The sequence below is a fragment of the Coenobita brevimanus genome, chromosome 62 (assembly GCF_032717465.1).
Source record: "Coenobita brevimanus isolate Jiangsu-jjx chromosome 62, ASM3271746v2, whole genome shotgun sequence".
NCBI lineage: Eukaryota > Metazoa > Arthropoda > Malacostraca > Decapoda > Coenobitidae > Coenobita > Coenobita brevimanus.
Genome location: NC_137015.1, coordinates 12,169,261 through 12,187,830, shown reverse-complemented (window position 1 = coordinate 12,187,830; position 18,570 = coordinate 12,169,261). Strand labels below are relative to the sequence as shown.

Here is an 18,570-nt window from a genome sequence, read left to right as displayed (position 1 = left end):
CCGATACAGCCAGGATTCCGGGGGCTTGAATGATGAGTGGATGGAAGCATGGCCAATTGCACCGGACAAATTTGGGCTGTCTGGACATTGCTACTCCTCACCCTGCCCTAAGGTGGGAAAGGAGGTCTGGATGATGATGATGATGATGATGAGCTTAAAATGATGCATAAACAAGTCATCAGAATCTCTGAGGTTAGAACTGAAATGATGTGAAAACGCGTCATGGGAATCTCAAAGGGTTATCTGCATTAACATGTTATAGTAATTACGAAAATTTGAGGTACCACTCCCTACATGGAACATATATAGGTATACCCTGGTATAACAATGCAATTGGTAAAGTAGAAGGCCATCATTAGGCAGGGTATCGTATCTCAGGATAGATTTAACATGTAAAGTATAGTGATGCATTTTTAAGCCTTGGGTTTCCCCCCTAACCAAGTCCTAAACCCACCCAAATGAGTTGAAAAAAAAGTTTCTAGCTAACCTAAATCCTCAAATAGCTTTAAATCTATCTATCTATAGCCCGACGCCCTAATCCCGCAAAGGGCGGCCGCAGACAAAACGCCTCCAAGTCACTCTGTCACCCACCATTTGACTACCCTCCCCCCAACTCACCCCCCCCCTCCCTCATATACCTCTCAACTCCATCCCTCCACCTCATCCTCAGTCTACCTCTCCCTCTCCCTCCCTCCACCTCACCTACATACACCCTCTTAGTCAGTCTTTCATTCTCCATTCTCTTCACATGTCCAAACCACCTCAGTGTATTTCTCCTAATCTTCTCAACCACATCCACATCCACCCCACAGCGTTCCTTCACTTCTTCATTCGTCAACCTGTCCCTCCACGTCACTCCACATGCTCCTCTCAAGTAACTCATTTCCACTGCTCTAACTCTTGATTTGTTCCCCTCTTGCAAGGTCCATGCCTCGCTTCCATACGTCAGGGTAGGGATCACAATACTATCATGCAGTGACTTATTAACTTCCATACTCACCTCCCTATTTCTCATCACTGCTTTCAGTGTACCAACGACCTTCGTTCCCTGCTGTACCCTTTCACGCACTTCATCTCCCAAAGTTCCATCCTTACTCATCACACTACCCAAGTACAGTACTTGAATGCACTCACATTCTCCATATCCTCACCATCCAACCTCACTGGACACTCTGTGACTTCATTCCTCTCAAACACCATAACTTTACTTTTGTTTACATTAACTTTCAGATTCCTCCTCCTACACACTGTCCTAAATTCATTCACCAAACCTTGCAACTCCCATCCATCTTCACTCAACAGTACTGTATCACCAGCAAACAGCAACACCGGAAGCTTCCAAAGCTCACCCTCATTCATTAGAGCCACCCCCACATCCACTGCCCTACCCTGCACCTCCTTTACAACCGCATCCATGTAAATATTAAACAGCCATGGAGACATCACACAACCCTGTTTCAGTCCCACATTGAGATTAAAGAACTCACTCAGCTCACCATCCACTCGCACCGTAACCCTAGCTCCCTCGTACATACTCTTCACAGCACTCAACAATTTCCCCTCCACTCCATATATTCTTAATACCTTCCACATACCTTGCCTATCTATTCTGTCATAAGCATTCTCCAAGTCCATGAAGGCAGCATACACTTTCCATCCCTTCTCTAGATACTTCACCACTAAACATCTTAGAACAAATATCAGATCTACACACCCTTTTCCCTTCCTAAATCCCCCTTGTTCTTCTCCAACTAGCTCCTCTGTCATATGCCTAACCCCATCAATGAGTATTCTACCATATATTTTACCAGTCACACTAAGTAGGCAAATACCCCTATGGTTACCACATACTTCTCTCTCTCCTTTTCCTTTGTATAAAGGAACAATTATACCTGATTTCCAGTCCTCTGGAACCCTTCCCTCTTCCCAAGCCAATCTACACAACTTCCTAAAAGCAGTTTATAACTCAAGCAAACCCAAAAATAAAATTTTCGTCAAATTTATCTGGAAAAAATCAAACAGTAAACTGTACCCCAAAATGACAATGATCATCCCATATGACTAAAACACATTAATCTACAGTTAAAAACAATTTACAACTCAACGTAAACACAAAATTTAAGTCCAAATTATCATAAAATGTGGTTAAAAAAAAATCAAAACCCATCGTTAAACTGGGGTTTGGCCATTGTCTGGTGAGGTATGGTGGTATTTCTACCCTCATCTTAAGCCAGGGTGTCACATCTAGGGGTATTGTATCTCAGAGTATACCTGTATTACAAACAAAATCAACACCATTCTAAACTAGCTCCTCACATTTACATGGAGTGGAGAGATGTATATCTAGCTGCTGAGGAGGGTGGCTTCCATTCAAACTCCCACAATTTTATGACATACAAAGGACTGCTGGTACATGTATGCTAATCTTTCTACCCTATGATCATGAAATCACATACTAAGTATCACTACATCCAAACTCACTGATAATCTCCACAGTATTCTGTGCTCCTTGCCATATTATGTGTCCTGTTTCACGCCGCACTCGTAACTTCCCGGATTCTGGTCTGTGTCGCCAAGAAAAGCGGCGGACAACCTTGCCATTCTCCAGCTGCTGTGCTATCATTTCTCCTTCAAGGTGGCACAGCATAGCTACATCCAGGGCACACCTGTCCTGCCTTACCTCACCTGTAAGAGAAATGACTTGATTAAAACTGTACACATAATTCTTAACTCCTTCAGATAAAGGATATGAGTTAGCTACTAAATATTTTATCCGACTATTGCCTAAAACTTTTGCTTAGCTCTGAACAGAACCCCTAAGTTGAAGGGGGTAAATATTTGAAGTCAACTGCTGCTGAGACTGTCAGTGTTACATCATATCTATTCTTTGGCTGAGACAGTCACAGTCACATTAAATCTGTTGTTTGGTTTGATACTTCTGCACCTACTGTAAATGATATATATACATGGTATACTAAATGATTTCAATTATAAAAACTACATTGTGTTGAACAAATATAGATAAAATATATCTATATCACCCTTTTTGGGTCCCAAAGGGCATAAAACAACGTAAATGTTGTCAAAATCAATTTAGCCACAAGAGGCTACCTTAAGCTCCTTAGTTTAAAAAAAAAAAAAAAAAAAAAAAAAAAAATCAACCCTCGGGTTTCTTGGATTTGAACCAATAGCATAATGAAATGGGAACTTAATTGGTTTATGCCAGGCAGAGGGACCACTGATGCCATATTCACTGTTTGACAGCTTCAGAAAAAATACATAAGAAAGAAAAGGGAACTGTACTTTGTTGATTTTGAGAAGGCCTTTGACAGAATCCCTAGAGAGGTAGTGAAGTGAGCAATGAGAAAGCTTGTAATCGAGGAAAGGCTGGTTAGGTTAGTTATGGCCATGTACGTGGGTGCTCGCACCCAGATAAGGGTGAATGGAGTTGAGTGAGGAGTTTTCCGTGAATGTTGGCGTGCATCAGTGGGCAGTTTGTGCCCATTGTTGTTATTATGGTACTTGAATCCTTCTCACATGACTTTGGAAATGGACTCCCATGGGAGATGTTTTATGCTGATGACTTGGTGCTGACTGCAGAGAATGAAAGGGATGCAGAGGAAAGATTTAGGAAATGGAGAGATGGTATGGGGCACAAGAGCTTAGGAGTAAATGCAGATAAAACAAAAGTGATGGTACGTAGGGCTGGGGGCAGTACTGTCAAAGAAGAGGGAGAATGGCCGTGTGCGATTTGCCACAAAGGTGTGGGAAATAACTCCATCTTATGCAGTGTTTATGATAAGTGGATGTATAAGTGATGCGGTGGTATCAGATGTAGATTACGAGGTAATGCTGATTTAATATGTGCCGTGTGTCGGGAACAGCATGTGGAGATTGCCAGGCGTGAATGAAATGAACTTCCTGGTGAGTCTCTTGAGTGTGTGGTAGAGTTTTGTTATTTGGGAGACATATTATGCGCTGGAGGTGGGGCTGGTGCTAGCTCTGTGGCTATAGTGAGGAGTGGTTGGAAGGAGTTCAGGGAGCTGTTGGCTCTTCTGACACTGAGAGGGCTCTCCCTTCATGCTAAGGGATCTTTGTATGCGACATGTGTTAGGAGTGTAATAGTGTATGGTAGTGAGACCCAGGCAGTATAGGAAGAGGATATTCGCAGGCTCAAACGTAAAGAAATGGCAATGATTAGATGGATGTGCAGTGCGTCCCTGAGTGCAAGGACTGAGGGGGCTAGGTTTACGATGGAAGAGTTGAGAGGTAGGATGACTCTGAAGTGTATTGGTGTTGTGATGGGGAGGGGCAGCCTGAGATGATCTGGGCATGTGGAGAGGATGGGGGATGATAATTGGGTGCAGAAAGTGAGAAGTGTTAATGTTAGGGGTAGGGCAGCAAGATGAAGACCAAAAAAGACTTAGGACGAGATCATTGAGTGTGACCTCAGGGATAAGGGACTAAATAGGGAAGCTGCCAGAGACTGAGCAGCATGGACAGCCACCATCAGGTATCCAAGGCCGACACATGCAAGCATGTTGGAGCCTTCAAAAGTGAAAATGACAAAAACATATTGGAAATGTTATTTTTTTTATTTACTTTGACACGTTTATGGAACTGGAAGGGGAAGGGGGTCTTCTCTGTTTCATCCGTTGGAAATGTTTCTTTTTCTATTTAGCAAATCTACCTTGTACATTAAAATTACAAAGGACTAGAAAGGATGTATACAGGGCAAAATCTGTATCTCAGAGAGTTTTTCTGGATAACCTAATTTCTTTTTTTTTTTTTTTTATAACAGAACAGAGGAAGGAAAAACAGAAACAAAAAAAAATAGCACTGAAAAAAAGAATAAGGTATTTAAGGTGGCAAATCAGATGAGGAGGAAAAGCAGGGATATCACAAGTGAGCAGTGCGTGAAGAATGATGAAGGAAAGGTAGAAGCAGACAGCGAAGCTAGTAAAGAAAGCATCATAACCAGTTGCTGAATGAGGAGTCTACTGCAACAGGAAAGGTTTGGATTTCAGTGGATTCACTGTTTGTCCTTGGCCTTTGACTGATGCTGCTGCTTTGAGCAGGAAAATGGGCAGGATGCAGTTAAGGAAAGCAGCAGATGTGTCTGGGTTGTGCTGATGTGCTGAGGAACTCAGAAGATATAGTACTGGGTTTAGTTACTGATTTGATAAATAAAATTATATATGAATGAGTTGTCCCAGATGAATGGCTGAAAAATGTGACTGCAAATGTGTACAAGAGGAGGGGTGATGTCTTGGAAAGTGGAAGTGATAGCGGTATAAAAGTACTGGACCAGATAATGAAAGTATGAAGGGAGTCCTAAAGAGAATGATTATGGAACGAGTGAATATTAATAAGATGCAGTTTGGGTTTATTCCAGGCAAAGGGAAGGCTGGTGTCAAATTCATTGTGTGACAGCTTCAGGAAAAGTATAAAGGAAAGAAAAGGGAGCTATACTTTGTTTTTGTTAATATGGAGAAGGCCACTTACAGACCACCTATGGAGGTGGAGTACGCAATGAGAAAGCCTGGGATTGAGGAGTGGCTAGTTAGAAAGGTTCTGGCAATGTATGCTGGAGCTCACACCAAGGTGAAAGTGAGTGGAGATTTGAGTGATGAGTCTTCCGTGAATGCTGGCATGCATCTGAGGTCAATCTTGAGCCCCTTGTTGTTTGTTATGGTGCTTGAAGCTCTCGAACTGACATTAGGAATGGACCCCCATGGGAGATGTTTTTATGCTGATGACTTGGTGCTGCTTGCAGACAGTGCAGCATTCTCGTGTATGTGATGATGGCCCTACCACCACCCGAAAAATGATAGAGGAAGGTTTTGACTCCGGAGAAGAAGTGTGGGATATTGAACAAGATTGACATAGGCTGGACCACTTGACACATTCTGCGGGAATATGATCTGGCCTGTTCAATCTTGTTTGACATCACGAAATCACAGGCCAAGCTGACTCTGTGTAGACAGGACTATGGCAATCCCACTCGGAATGGCGACAAGAAGGTGATATCTCAGACCCGCCACGCTGCCATCGATCAGTCGACTTTGGTTTGGATTCGCCAACAACGGGGTGCGGCGTGCTTGTACATGGGACCAAGTTGAGGGTGGCAGCTGAGAAGTTTGCATGCCTACACAACGTGCACGACTTCAAGGCATCTGAAAGTTGGTTCTTACGGTCCAAACTCTGACATGGACTTACTGGCTGTACGACACATGGCAAGGCTTAGGACTCGACAGCGGGGGATGCTGAGCCCTTTTCACCAGAAAGTGCAGCGTCTGATCAAGGACGAAGGCCTTGCTCTCGGTCAAGTCTATGATGCTGACAAAACTGGCCTCTTCTATTGCCCCTTGCCCACCAACATCATGGCAGAAGAGAAGATGACTGTGCCTGGTCAGAAGCTGTCCAAGCAACGTGTCTCAGCTTTAACCCGCCGCATCCTGGCAGATTTTTCAACAATGACCTGCCCCCACAATCCTGGCAAATTTTCGAATTTTTTTTTGGGGGGCTCAAACCTCCGCTTTTTATGAGAAACATTGGAAAATATAAAAGAAAGTTCTCACCTGAGCTTATAAGTGCACTATACAGGTGTCCCTCTGAACACCTGGTACTGTCTTCTCTAGGTGCACACTGCTGCTGTCACGTTTTCTATGGCAGGGGTAACCATTGCAAACCACTCAGAATAGGTAGATATTTGTTCATTTGGTACAAATTTATATGTAGTACAAGAATATATTGGTTTCACACAATAATATAGGTGATATAAACATTGTTTCACTCACCAAACACATCAACATACCGCAACTTTCTTGGTGACGGTACCTCCTCATCACTGCTGCTTGTTTCTTCCTCCAGTGCCACGTAATCTTTGTCTTCCACATTGTCATCGATTGGGGAATCACTCTTGCCTGTGAAGGCATCAAGGGCAGCCTGAATTTCGTCGTTGGAGAGACCGCAGTGTGACATGTCTTTATTGGCCAGGTCACTGCTAACAGGTGAGTTGCCAAGACAATGGCGTGCGGGGGTCATGCGGGGTCAGGCGGTGTCACCGTCTGGTGGCTGGTAGAGGAAGGTCTCCTACATATGCCTACCAAAAATCACCCGCAAAACTTGAAAAATGTGCAAATGACAGGCCCCACAATTGCAGAACATACCGGTAAGTCGTCAGGTCTCAGCATGAAAAAAAGTTGTGACCCATACGTCGACGGGACGCAGCGGGTTAAACTGCGCCAATGCTAATGGGATGCACTGCTTCAAGCCCGTTATTGGTGGACATGCAAAACAGCAACGCTGTCTCCATGGGTTGATGGAATACCTGCCTGCTATGTGGTGCCATTCTATGAAGGCCTGGTTTACCGCAAAGATCATCAGAGATTGGTTCCATAGACACTTTGTCAAGGAGGTTATCCGTTATGAAACAGAGGAACTTGGTACCCATCACAACCAGGTGAAGGCACTCCTGATCCTTGAAAATGTCCCTGCGCATCCATCTGAGAGGGAATTAGTTGCCGATAACAGTCATATCAGATGCATGTTTCTGCCACCTAATGCAACTGCTCTCATTCAAACACTGGACCAAGGTGTTATCACGGCAGTGAAGAGACTGTACCACTCAAGGTTCCTTGACAAGATGATGGTGGTGCTAGAGGAAGAGGAAGGGGTCAACAGATGTGGGGAACAGACCTTGGAAAATCTTTGGATTTACAACAGCAAGTCTGTGGTAAACACTTGGAAGGAAATCTCTGTTAAAACCCTCAAAAGTGGTTGGTCTCATCTCCTTCAGGGATACAAGGCCTTGCACGACTTTGAAGGATTTGACATGGATGATTTCCACTTTTGTCTATGTATGGCAAGCGAGGATGTGGACGTCAACAATGTGAGGGAGGGGTTGGATGATGACGGCAACCATTCTGGTTATCAGACGTTGCCTGATGAGATCGCCCGCTGCTGTCTCTGTGGGGCTGACAGAGGACAATGACATGGACAAAGATGAGGACCCTGACTCTGAGCACCCCGCCACTCTATCATCATGGTGTGCTACGTGCCGGTATAGAGCAGGTGCTGGAATATGACGACCACCCACATGTCGACAGGGAGTTGGTGCCACTGAAGCTGGCAATGGATCTGTGGGCAGTCAGGGATGCTGTCATCCTCCGTCAGAGTCATTGCTCCATCACTCCCTCATATTAGTGTGCTACATGCCAGCATAGAGCACATGCTCGAATATGCCTAGCACCCGCCCTGCAACAGAGAGTTGGTACCACTGAAGTTGGCGATGAATCTGTGGGCAATCAGGGACACTGTCATCCTCCGACAGAGTCATTTCACCTATCATCAGACCAAGATACACTCCTTTTCCAAGCCCACCACCCCCAAGCTTGCAAGCCTATTCTCCCCACCACCACCACCACCTCGTCCCCAGGCTTCACTCTTGGACCCACAACCTTGCACGTCAACAACCATTAAGTCACTGTTAGACATGAGCTTGCAGCTGTCTTCAGAGTCTCCTGAGGTGAGTAGGCCTCCATCACCTCACTGCATGTACCCACTCATCGACCAGCTCCAGCGGATAGAGGAGGAGGAGGAGGTGTCTGACATTTGTTAAGCAATGTTGATCGCCACTAGACCACATGCGATTACTGTACACTGGCTGGAGGCTAGGGTGGTTTTTCAAGAATACTCCCCCAGTATCCCTGCTTGTCGTAAAAGGAGACTAAAAGGGTTGGCGGAGGGTTAGTGCCCCTACCCGGAAAACAACTAACTAAAAAGACAAACAAGAAGCCTCGGACAAGGACTGACCAAAAGATGACAACCAAGGACAGGACAAAGGACACGGTAATCGGAACATGGAATGTAAGGGGAGCAAATGATGAGGTGAGAGAGAAAGAGATTGTCCAGGTGCTTGAGGGTGCGAAAGTTGATGTAAGCGGAATAACTGAAACAAAATGGAGAGGTGAGAGTGTGAGAGAATGGGAGTATGGATGGGGTATATGTGCAGGAGTAGGTGAGAATGAGAGAGCAAAAGAAGGAGTATGTATAATTGTGAGTAGAAGATGGAAGAGCATAAGAGAGTATGGATCAGTTGGGTCAAGGATTATGTGGGTAAGATTGAAAGTTGGAATACAAATGTGGGCGATTGTGTGAGTGTATGCGCCAACGCAAGATCATGCTAGCAGAGTAAGAGAAGAGTTCTGGACAAATGTGGAAGTGTGCATGGAAAAATTTGGAAGGAATGAGAGAGTGTTTTTGATTGGTGATATGAATGGTAAAGTAGGGAATGTGAAGGTGGATGGAATAGTTGGTGAGTGGGGTGTGCCTGCTGAGACAGATGAGAATGGCAGTGCGTTGGTGGACATTTGTGCTGGGAGGGGGTTGGTGACAGCCAATACCCTCTTCAGGCACAAAATGGTCACCAGGTATACATGGCGAGTGATGAGAAGGGTGGGTGGTGAACTGAATGAAAGGAAGGCAGTGACTGATTATGTGTGTGGATGAAAGGATGCGAAAATGTGTAATGGATGCAAGAGCTCATAGAGGTTGGGGGAGTGGACTTTCTGACCACTACTTGGTGGTGGCCAGAACCAAGGTCATATTAAAATGGAGAAATAGAAGAAGGGAAGGACGGGAAAAAGGAGTATTTGTAAGGAGAGTGGAAAGGTTACAAGAAGATGAGAAAAAGGCAGAGTTTGAGAGAAGTGGAGGAACGATTGGGCAAATATGAATTGGAGCAGATGGGGGACGTGGAAGGTGTGTGCAGGATATTTACAGAAGAAATATGTGCAGCATGTGATGTGGTGTGTGGGATGAAGCGAAGACGGAGGGGTGTGCAAGGAACAGCATGGTGGAATGAAGAGGTGAGACAGGCTGTGGCACAAAAAAAAATATATATAAAATAATTTGGTTTTACGCCAGGTATCCCCGAAGGGCTAAGGTGTTGCCCCTTGGTAGAGGACTTTAGGACTGGAGCGTGTAGCATTTTATGACCGGATGCCCTTCTTGATGTCTACCAATGACCCTTGGGTGGATTCGATCCTCCGACCATTCGGTCAGAGCGGAGCGAAGCGCTCTAAGCATACAATGAATCGATGAGAATAGGGGCGTGGAAGAAGTTGAGAGGCGGAAGAGAGAGTTATATGTAGAAAGAAAGAGAGAGACGAAAAGATTAGTAAGAGAGAGTAAGAAGAAAGCGGATGAGGAATTTGGAAGGAACCTGAGTGTAAAGTGGAGGGACTGTAAGAAAATGTTCTGGAAAGAGGTGAAAAGAGTAAGACAGGGTGGAAGTGAAGTTAGCAGGGGAGTGAAAGATAAAAATGGTAGATTACTAGTGGAGAAGGGAGAAAAAGTGAGCAGATGGAGAGAACACTTTAAGGAATTGTTGAACATACAGGAGGGAAGTAATGCAAGTATATGTGGCTGGGGAATGGCTGGGAGAAGGAGGGCGGTGAGAAGACAGGAAGAAATCAGTAGGATAGAAGTTGTGGAAGCAATGAAGAAAGTTAAATCGGGGAAAGCCCCAGGAATTGATGGAGTGTGTGGTGAAATGCTGAAGTATAGGGGAGATAGTAGTACAATGGATGTAGAAAATGTGCAGATTGGCCTGGGAGGAAGGTAGAGTCCCGGAGGATTGGAAGTCAGGTATAGTTATTCCCTTGTACAAAGGAAAAGGAGAAAAATAAGTGTGTGGTAATCATAGGGGCATCTGTCTTCTTAGTATAACAGGAAAAGTGTATGGTAGGATACTTATTGACAGAGTTAGAGAAAGAACAGAGGAATTAGTTGGAGAAGAACAGGGAGGTTTTAGGAAGGGAGGAGGTTGTGTAGATCAGATATTCATTCTTAGATCTTTAGTGGAAAAGTTTCTAGAGAAGAGAAAGAAGTTGTATGCGGATTTCATGGATTTGGAGAAAGCAAATGACAGGGTGGATAGACAAGGATTGTGGAAAGTATTAAGAATACATGGAGTATATGGGAAGTTGTTGAATGCTGTGAAGAGTATGTATGATGGTGCTAAAGCTGCACTGGGTGTGGATGGTGAACTGAGTGAATTTTTCTCTTTGAAGGTTGGGTTGAAACAGGGATGTATCATGTCTCCATGGTTGTTCAATCTGTACATGGATGGGGTGATAAAAGAAGTACAAGGTAGGGTAATGGATGTTGGAGTGGCCCTGGTGAGAGAGGGTACCAGTGTTTGGAAACTTCCTGTACTGTTGTTTGCAGATGATACTGTGTTGCTGAGTGAAGATGAAGGGGAGCTGCAAGGCTTGGCGGATGAGTTTGGGAGAGTGTGTAAGAAACGGAATCTAAAGGTGAATGTAGGGAAGAGTAAAGTGATGGTCTTTGAGAGAGGTGAAGTCAGTGAATGTACAGCGAGACTGGATGGTGAGGACTTCGAAAATGTGAGTACGTTTAAGTACTTGGGTAGTGTGATGAGTAAGGATGGAAGAATATTAACCACACACTGAGAAAGCGTTTGTGGCTAGAGAATTATGCGTTTCTCAGATTCAGTGCTTATACAGACTCACCTCAGGCATAAAATGAGATTTACGCGACCACACAGATCTTCTTTCTCGTCTTAAACGTCATGTCACCTCAGAACTTCCCCTTCCAGATGTAAACAGATATTTCTTCTCACGTTAGTATCGTTCGCTCTCCTCCCATTGGCTCTAAGAAAACTATACTTGCTGTTAATTCGCTGGTCGGCATCAAAGAACGAAACTGTTATGTGGTTGGTGGGAAATGCAGCCTAACAGCCAATAGGACAAACAGTTTGTGTTGTGTTTATGTCGGTGTCGGCACCCGGGCAGCGGGCGTGGCGGTGCTGGCAATCAGTTTTGCACCTCTCTGTCTCGCTACGGATCCGGTCGCCTTTCCCTGTGTAACGTTACAGGTTTAGCAGGTAGTGCAAGCATGTCTTACCGGACTGCAAACCATGCATTAGACCTCTCATCCACCTACTTGGGCCGCTTTCGCATTGACTCCTCTGCACACCCCTGGACTCGCCACCCACGTCAGGATGTTGATGTTCAGTTCAGTTCAGCTGCTTGGCGGAGGCCTTGCCTTTGCAACGGCGCCCCCCTAGTTTATTTTGCCGTTTTTTTCACATGTTTCTTTGTTGGTTGTTGCGGCCTAACTCTTGGCTTTTTGTCCCATTCCCCCCACACCGAGCTTCTTCCTTGTGTTGCCTAGACCCGGTTGCCATCGGACGTCCAGTTCAGTTGGTATGCGAGAGTATTGCCTTTGCAGCGGCACTCCCTGATGTGTTCATCTTATTCTTTTCTGACTAGTTCATTGAAGTATATGCCATTTTGACCGATTCTTTTTTAAATCTTCTGTTGTTTTGTTGTTGTTGCTGCTTTCCTTTTAACCATATTCAAATTTTTGTTTTTTAATTTGTTTCTTTAATAATTGTTTTCTTTTTTTTTCCACATATTATAGAGGACTTCCTTCTTCTCTTCCAGATTTTCATTCTGAAATAAAAATCGGCTAATTATATCTATCTCCTCTTCATGATATGGTCGCTGTAGTTCTACTGCTTTCATTCGTTCATTAATAATTTTCGGACATCTTAACATAAAATGTTTCAAGTCTTCATATTCACGTCCACATAACTTGCAGGCTACTTCTCCATGAGAGTGTCTTTTCATGTCATTTATAGTAAGGTCCCATTACTAGCCTTATTCCAAATGCACGATGATAGTCTACTATCGCATATCTGTTTTTCTTCTGTTTTCTTTTTCCATCTTTTATACACTTCTAGACTTACTATTAAGAAGCCTCGGACCAGGACTGACCAAAAGTTGACGACTAAGGATCGAACAAAGGACATGGTACGGATAGCTACATGGAATGTAAGGGGCTCAAATGATGAGGTGAAAGAGAGAGAGGGATTGTCCAGGTGCTTGAGGGTACAAAAGTGGTTGTAGGCCTTTGTGGATTAACCGAAACTAAATGGAGAGGTGAGTGTTTGATAGAATGGGAATATGGAAGGGGTATGTGCATGGGAGTAGGTGAGAATGAGAGGGCAAAGGGAGGAGTGTATATTGTTGTGAGTAACAGATAGAAGGAGAATATAAGAGAGTATGGATCACTTGACTCAAGGATTGTATGGGTAAGATTGAAAGTTTGTACTACAAATGTGGGCGATTGTGTGCGTGTATGTGCCAACACAAGATCGTGCAAGCAGAGTGAGAGGAGTTCTGGATAAATGTGGAAGTGTGCATGGAAAAGTTTGAAAGGAATGAGAGAGTGTTTTTGATTGGAGATATGAATGGAAAAGTAGGGAATGTGAAGGTGGATGGAGTAATTGGTGAGTGGGGTGTGCCTGCAGAGATGGATGAGAATGGCAGTGCTTTAGTGGACATTTGTGCCGGGAGGGGGTTGGTGAAAGCCAATACCCTCTTCAGGCACAAAATGATCCACAATTATACGTGGCGAGTGGTGAGAAGGGTGGATGGTGAAATGAATGAATGGCGGACAATGATTAATTATGTGTGAATGACAGGATGAGAAGGTGTGTAATATATGCAAGAGTTTATAGAGCTTGGGGGAGTGGATTCACTGACCACCACATGGTGATGGTCAGAATCAGTGTCCAAATGAAATGGAGAAATAGAAGAAGGGAAGGACAGGAGGAAGTAGCTCATAGAAGGAGGGTGGGAAGGTTACAAGAGGATGAAAAATGGGCAGAATATGAGAGAGAAGTGGAGGAGCGATTGGGTAAATATGGATTGGAGCAGATGGGGGATGTGAAAGGTGTGTGCAAGATATTCACAGAAGAAATCTGTGCATCATGTGAGGTGGTGTGTGAAGAAAAGACAAAAGGGGGTGTAGGGAACAGCATGGTGGAATGAAGAGGTGAGAGAGACTGTGGCACAAAAGAAGAAAGCATATATATAATGAGTGGATGAGAAACAGGGGCGTCAAAGAAGTTGAGAGACGGAAGAGAGAGTTGTACGTAGAGAGGAAAAGAGAGGTGAAACGATTAGTAAGAGAAAGTAAAAAGAGAGTGGATGAGGAATTTGGAAGGAATTTGAGTGTAAAGTGGAGGGAATATAAGAAACTGTTCTGGAAGGAGGTAAAGAGAGTTAGACTGGGTGCCAAAGAAGTTAGTTGGGGAGTGAAAGATAAAAGTGGTAAATTACTAATGGAGAAGGGAGAAACAGTGAGTTGATGGAGAGAACACTTTAACAAATTGCTGAATATAGAGAATTAAAGTAATGTGAGTATAAGTGGCGGGGAATGGCTGGGAGAAGGAGGGATGTGAGAAGAGAGGAAGAAATCAGTAGGATGGAAGTTGTGGAAGCGATGAAGAAGGTTAAACTGGGGAAAGCCCCATGAATTGATGGAGTGTGTGGTGAAATGCTGAAGCATGGGGGAGAGATAGTACTGTAGTAGAATAGATGTGCAGAATGGCCTGGGAGGAAGGTAGAGTCCTGGATGATTGGAAGTCAGGTATAATTATTCCCCTGTACAAAGGAAAAGGGGAAAAAGAAGTATGTGGTAATCATAGGGGCATTTGTCTTCTTAGTGTAATAGGAAAAGTATATGGAAGGATACTTATTGACAGAGTTAGGGAAATAACTGAGAAATTAGTTTCAGAACAAGGAGGTTTTTAGGAAAGGAAGAGGTTGTGTAGATCAGATATTCATTCTTAGATCTTTAGTGGAAAAGTTTCTAGAGAAGGGAAAGAAGTTGTATGCGGCCTTCATGGATTTGGAGAAAGCATATGACAGGGTGGATAGACAAGGATTGCGGAAAGTATTAGGAATTATGGAGTAGATAGGAAGTTTTTGAATGCCGTGAAGAGTATGTAGTGCGTGTGGATAGTGAACTGAGTGAATTTTTCTGTTTGAAGGTTGGACTGAAGCAGGGATGTGTCATGTATCCATGGTTGTTCAGTCTGTATATGGATGGGGTTATAAAAGAGATATATACAAGGTAGGGCAGTGGATGTTGGAGCAACACTAGTGAGAGAGGGCAGTGTTTGGAAACTCCCTGTACTGTTGTTTGCAGATGATACTTTGTTGTTAAGTGAAAACGAAGGGGAGCTGGAAGGCATGGTGGATGAGTTTGGGAGAGTATGTTTTCGTTTTCGTTCGTTTTCGTTTTTAAAGGCTCCAACATGCTTGCATGTGTCGGCCTTGGTCACCTAATGGCGGCTCTCCACGCTGCACGATCCATTGCAGCCTCCCTGTTCAGTCCCTTAACCCTAAGGTCACACTTAATGACCTCGTCCTATGTCTTTCTCGGTCTACCCCTCATAACCCCACCCCCAATATTAACACTTCTCACCTTCCTCACCCAATTATCATCCCCCATCCTCTCCACATGTCCAAACCACCTCAATCTACCTCTCCTCATCACAACACCAATACACTCCAGTCCCATCCTACCTCTCAACTCTTCCATTGTAAACCCAGCCCCTCCAGGCCTTGGACGCAGGGACGCACTGCACATCCACCTAATCATTGTCATTTCTGTACGTCTGAGCCGGCGAATGTCTTCCTCCTTCACTGCCCAGGTCTCACTGCCATACAGCATTACACTCCTAACACATGCTGCATACAAAGACCCCTTAGCACGTAGGGAGAGCCCTCTCAATGTCAGGAGAGGCAAGAGCTCCCTGAACTTCTTCCAACCACTTCTCACCCTAGCCACAGAGCTAGCTCCAGTATGTAAGAAACAGAATCTAAAGGTGAATGTAGGGAAGAGTAAAGTTATGGTCTTCAAGAAAGATGAAGTCAGTGAATGTACAGTGAGATCGGATGAGGAGGAAATGGAAAATGTGAGTGAGTTTAAGCACTTGGGTAGTGTGATGAGTAATGATGGAAGTTTAGAGGGTGAAATGCTTGAAAGGGTACAACAAGGAAGATAGGTTGCTGGTTCCTTGAAAACAGTGATAAGATACAGGGAAGTGAGCATGGAAGTGAAAAAGTTACTACATGACAGTATTGTGATACGTATGGAATTGAAGCTTGGACCTTATTGAAGGGACAGAAGTCAAGAGTGAGAGCTGTGGAAATGAGTTATTAGAGAGGAGCATGTGGAGTCACGTGGAGAGATAGACTGACAAAAGAGGAAGTAAAAGATCGTTATTGTGTGGATGTGGATGTGATAGGAAGTGTTAGGAAAAACACATTAAGGTGGTTTGGTCATGTGGAGAGGATGGAGAGTGAGAGACTGTCGAGGAGAATGTATGTGAGTGAGGTGGAGAGGGGAAGAGGGAGGGGGAGGCCAAGGACGAGATGGAGGGCTGGAGTGGAGAGGTATATGAAAGAGAGGGATGTGAGCTGGGAGCAGAGCAGGAAATGGCAGGGAACCGGGCGGCATGGTGGCAGTTTGTTTGTGGCCACCTCTTACAGGATTTAGGCATCTGGCAAGGGATAGATAGACATTTTTTTTCATCCCACTTCCTTGTTTTCTCTTTCATTTCTTTTTTCTCCATTATGCTCCACTCCACCTGTATTATATTTACATCATTCATATATACTTTTGTTACCCTCACCCATTTATTGCTAACATCCTCATTTATTGTTCTTAGAATCTCTTTTAGTAATTCATTTTCACCTTCTTTGAAATTTTTCATATATTGTAAGCTCCCTTTTAATATTCTAATCTTCATTAATGAAGTGCCTATTTCTCCTCTCAGTGTGCACACTGGAGCTCTTTTTGTTGCTCCCAGTATCTGTCTATACTCCATTTCCTGTTCTTTGTAACGTTTGTATCTCAGTCTCTGTCATATTTATTATATAGCTTCCATATAGTATTGCCGGTATTGCTATATTTTTCCAGTAGGTCTTACCAATTATCTTTTATTACGGCTCTTGGCTATCACTGAGTAAGTATTATTTGCTAATTTACAGGCCTTTTTTTTATCATTTCATTCTTTTGGTATTTAAATAAATTCCCTTTGTTTAATTTTGGTATTTAAATAAATTCCTTTTGTTTTCTAAATATATTCCCAGGTATTTTATCTGTCACTTTCACTCCTTCTGTCATGTCAGGCTGTTTTTTCATATTCCCTATCAGTATAGTACTCTTGTCTTTATTTATCTCCAAACCACACTTTTCATTTATGTCCGTTAGTATTTTCAATTTGTTTTCGCATCCACATTTTCAGCTAGCATCAAACCATCTATCTGTCTATCTATCTATTGCCAGACACCTCAATCCCGTTTGGGGTGGCCACAAACAAATCGCCTCCAAGTCGCCCTGTCCCCCGCCATTTCACTCCCCTGCTCCCAACTCACACCCCCCTCTCTCATATACCTCTCCACTCCATCCCTCCATCTCATCCTCGGCCTCCCCCTCCCTCTTTCCCCCTCCACCTCACTCACATACACTCTCTTCATTAGTCTTTCACCCTCCATCCTCTCCACATGGCCAAACCACCTCAGTGTGTTCCTCATAATGCTTCCTATCACATCCACATCAACACCACAACGCTCCTTTATATCCTCATTCGTCAGCCTGTCTCTCCATGTGACTCCACAGGCTCCTCTTAAATAACTCATTTCCACTGCTCTCACTCTTGATTTGTGTCCTTCCAACAACGTCCAAGCTTCACTTCCGTACGTTAGAGTTGGTATCACAATACTGTCATGTAGTAACTTTTTCACTTCCATGCTCACTTCCCTGTTTCTTATCACTGCTTTCAAAGAACCAGCATCCTTTCTTCCCTGCTGTACCCTTTCAAGCATTGCACCCTCCAAACCTCCATCCTTACTCATCACACTACCCAAGTACTTAAACGTACTCACATTTTACAATTCCTCACCATCCAACCTTGCTGTACATTCACTGACTTCACCTCTCTCAAAGACCATCACTTTACTCTTCCGTACATTTACCTTTAGATTCCGTTTCTTACACACTCTCTCAAACTCATCCACCAAGCCTTGCAGCTCCCCTTTGTCTTCACTCAACAACACAGTATCATCTGCAAACAACAGTACAGGGAGTTTCCAAACACTATCCTCTCTCACCAGGGCCACTCCAACATCCACTACCCTACCTTGTACCTCTTTTATTACCCCATCCATGTACAGATTGAACAACCATGGAGACATGACACATCCCTGTTTCAACCCAACTTTCAAAGAGAAAAATTCACTTAGTTCACCATCCACACGCACTGCAGCCTTCGCACCATCATACATACTCTTCACAGCATTCAACAACTTCCCCTCTACTCCATATATTCTTAACACTTTCCACAATCCTAGTCTATCAACCCTGTCATATGCTTTCTCCAAATCCATGAAAGCCGCATACAACTTCTTTCCCTTCTCTAGAAACTTTTCCACTAAAGATCTGAGAATGAATATCTGATCTACACAACCTCTTCCCTTCCTAAAGCCTCCCTGTTCTTCTCCAACTAATTTCTCTGTTCTTTCTCTAACTCTGTCAATAAGTATCCTACCATACACTTTTCCTATTATACTAAGAAGACAAATGCCCGTATGATTACCACACACTTCTTTTTCCCCTTTTCCTTTGTACAAGGGAATAATTATACCTGACTTCCAATCCCCCGGGACTCTACCTTCCTCC

At 43.9% G+C, this 18,570-nt stretch overlaps 1 protein-coding gene across 1 annotated transcript in view; it reads right to left on the bottom strand.

Annotated features, from left to right (window-relative positions):
* The window catches only part of sl (small wing phospholipase C gamma 1), a gene marked incomplete at its 3' end in the record, with an annotated part of 811,582 nt that extends 805,436 nt beyond the window's left edge, over positions 1-6,146 (bottom strand). Inside the window, exons 1-2 of the mRNA XM_080275567.1 lie at positions 5,975-6,146; positions 2,482-2,685 (exon numbers count right to left, since the gene is read on the bottom strand). Of these exons, the coding sequence (XP_080131693.1) occupies positions 2,482-2,685; positions 5,975-6,146 (376 nt within the window). The remainder of the gene's footprint in view (positions 1-2,481; positions 2,686-5,974) is intronic.
* Between the last annotated feature and the right edge of the window lie 12,424 nt (positions 6,147-18,570).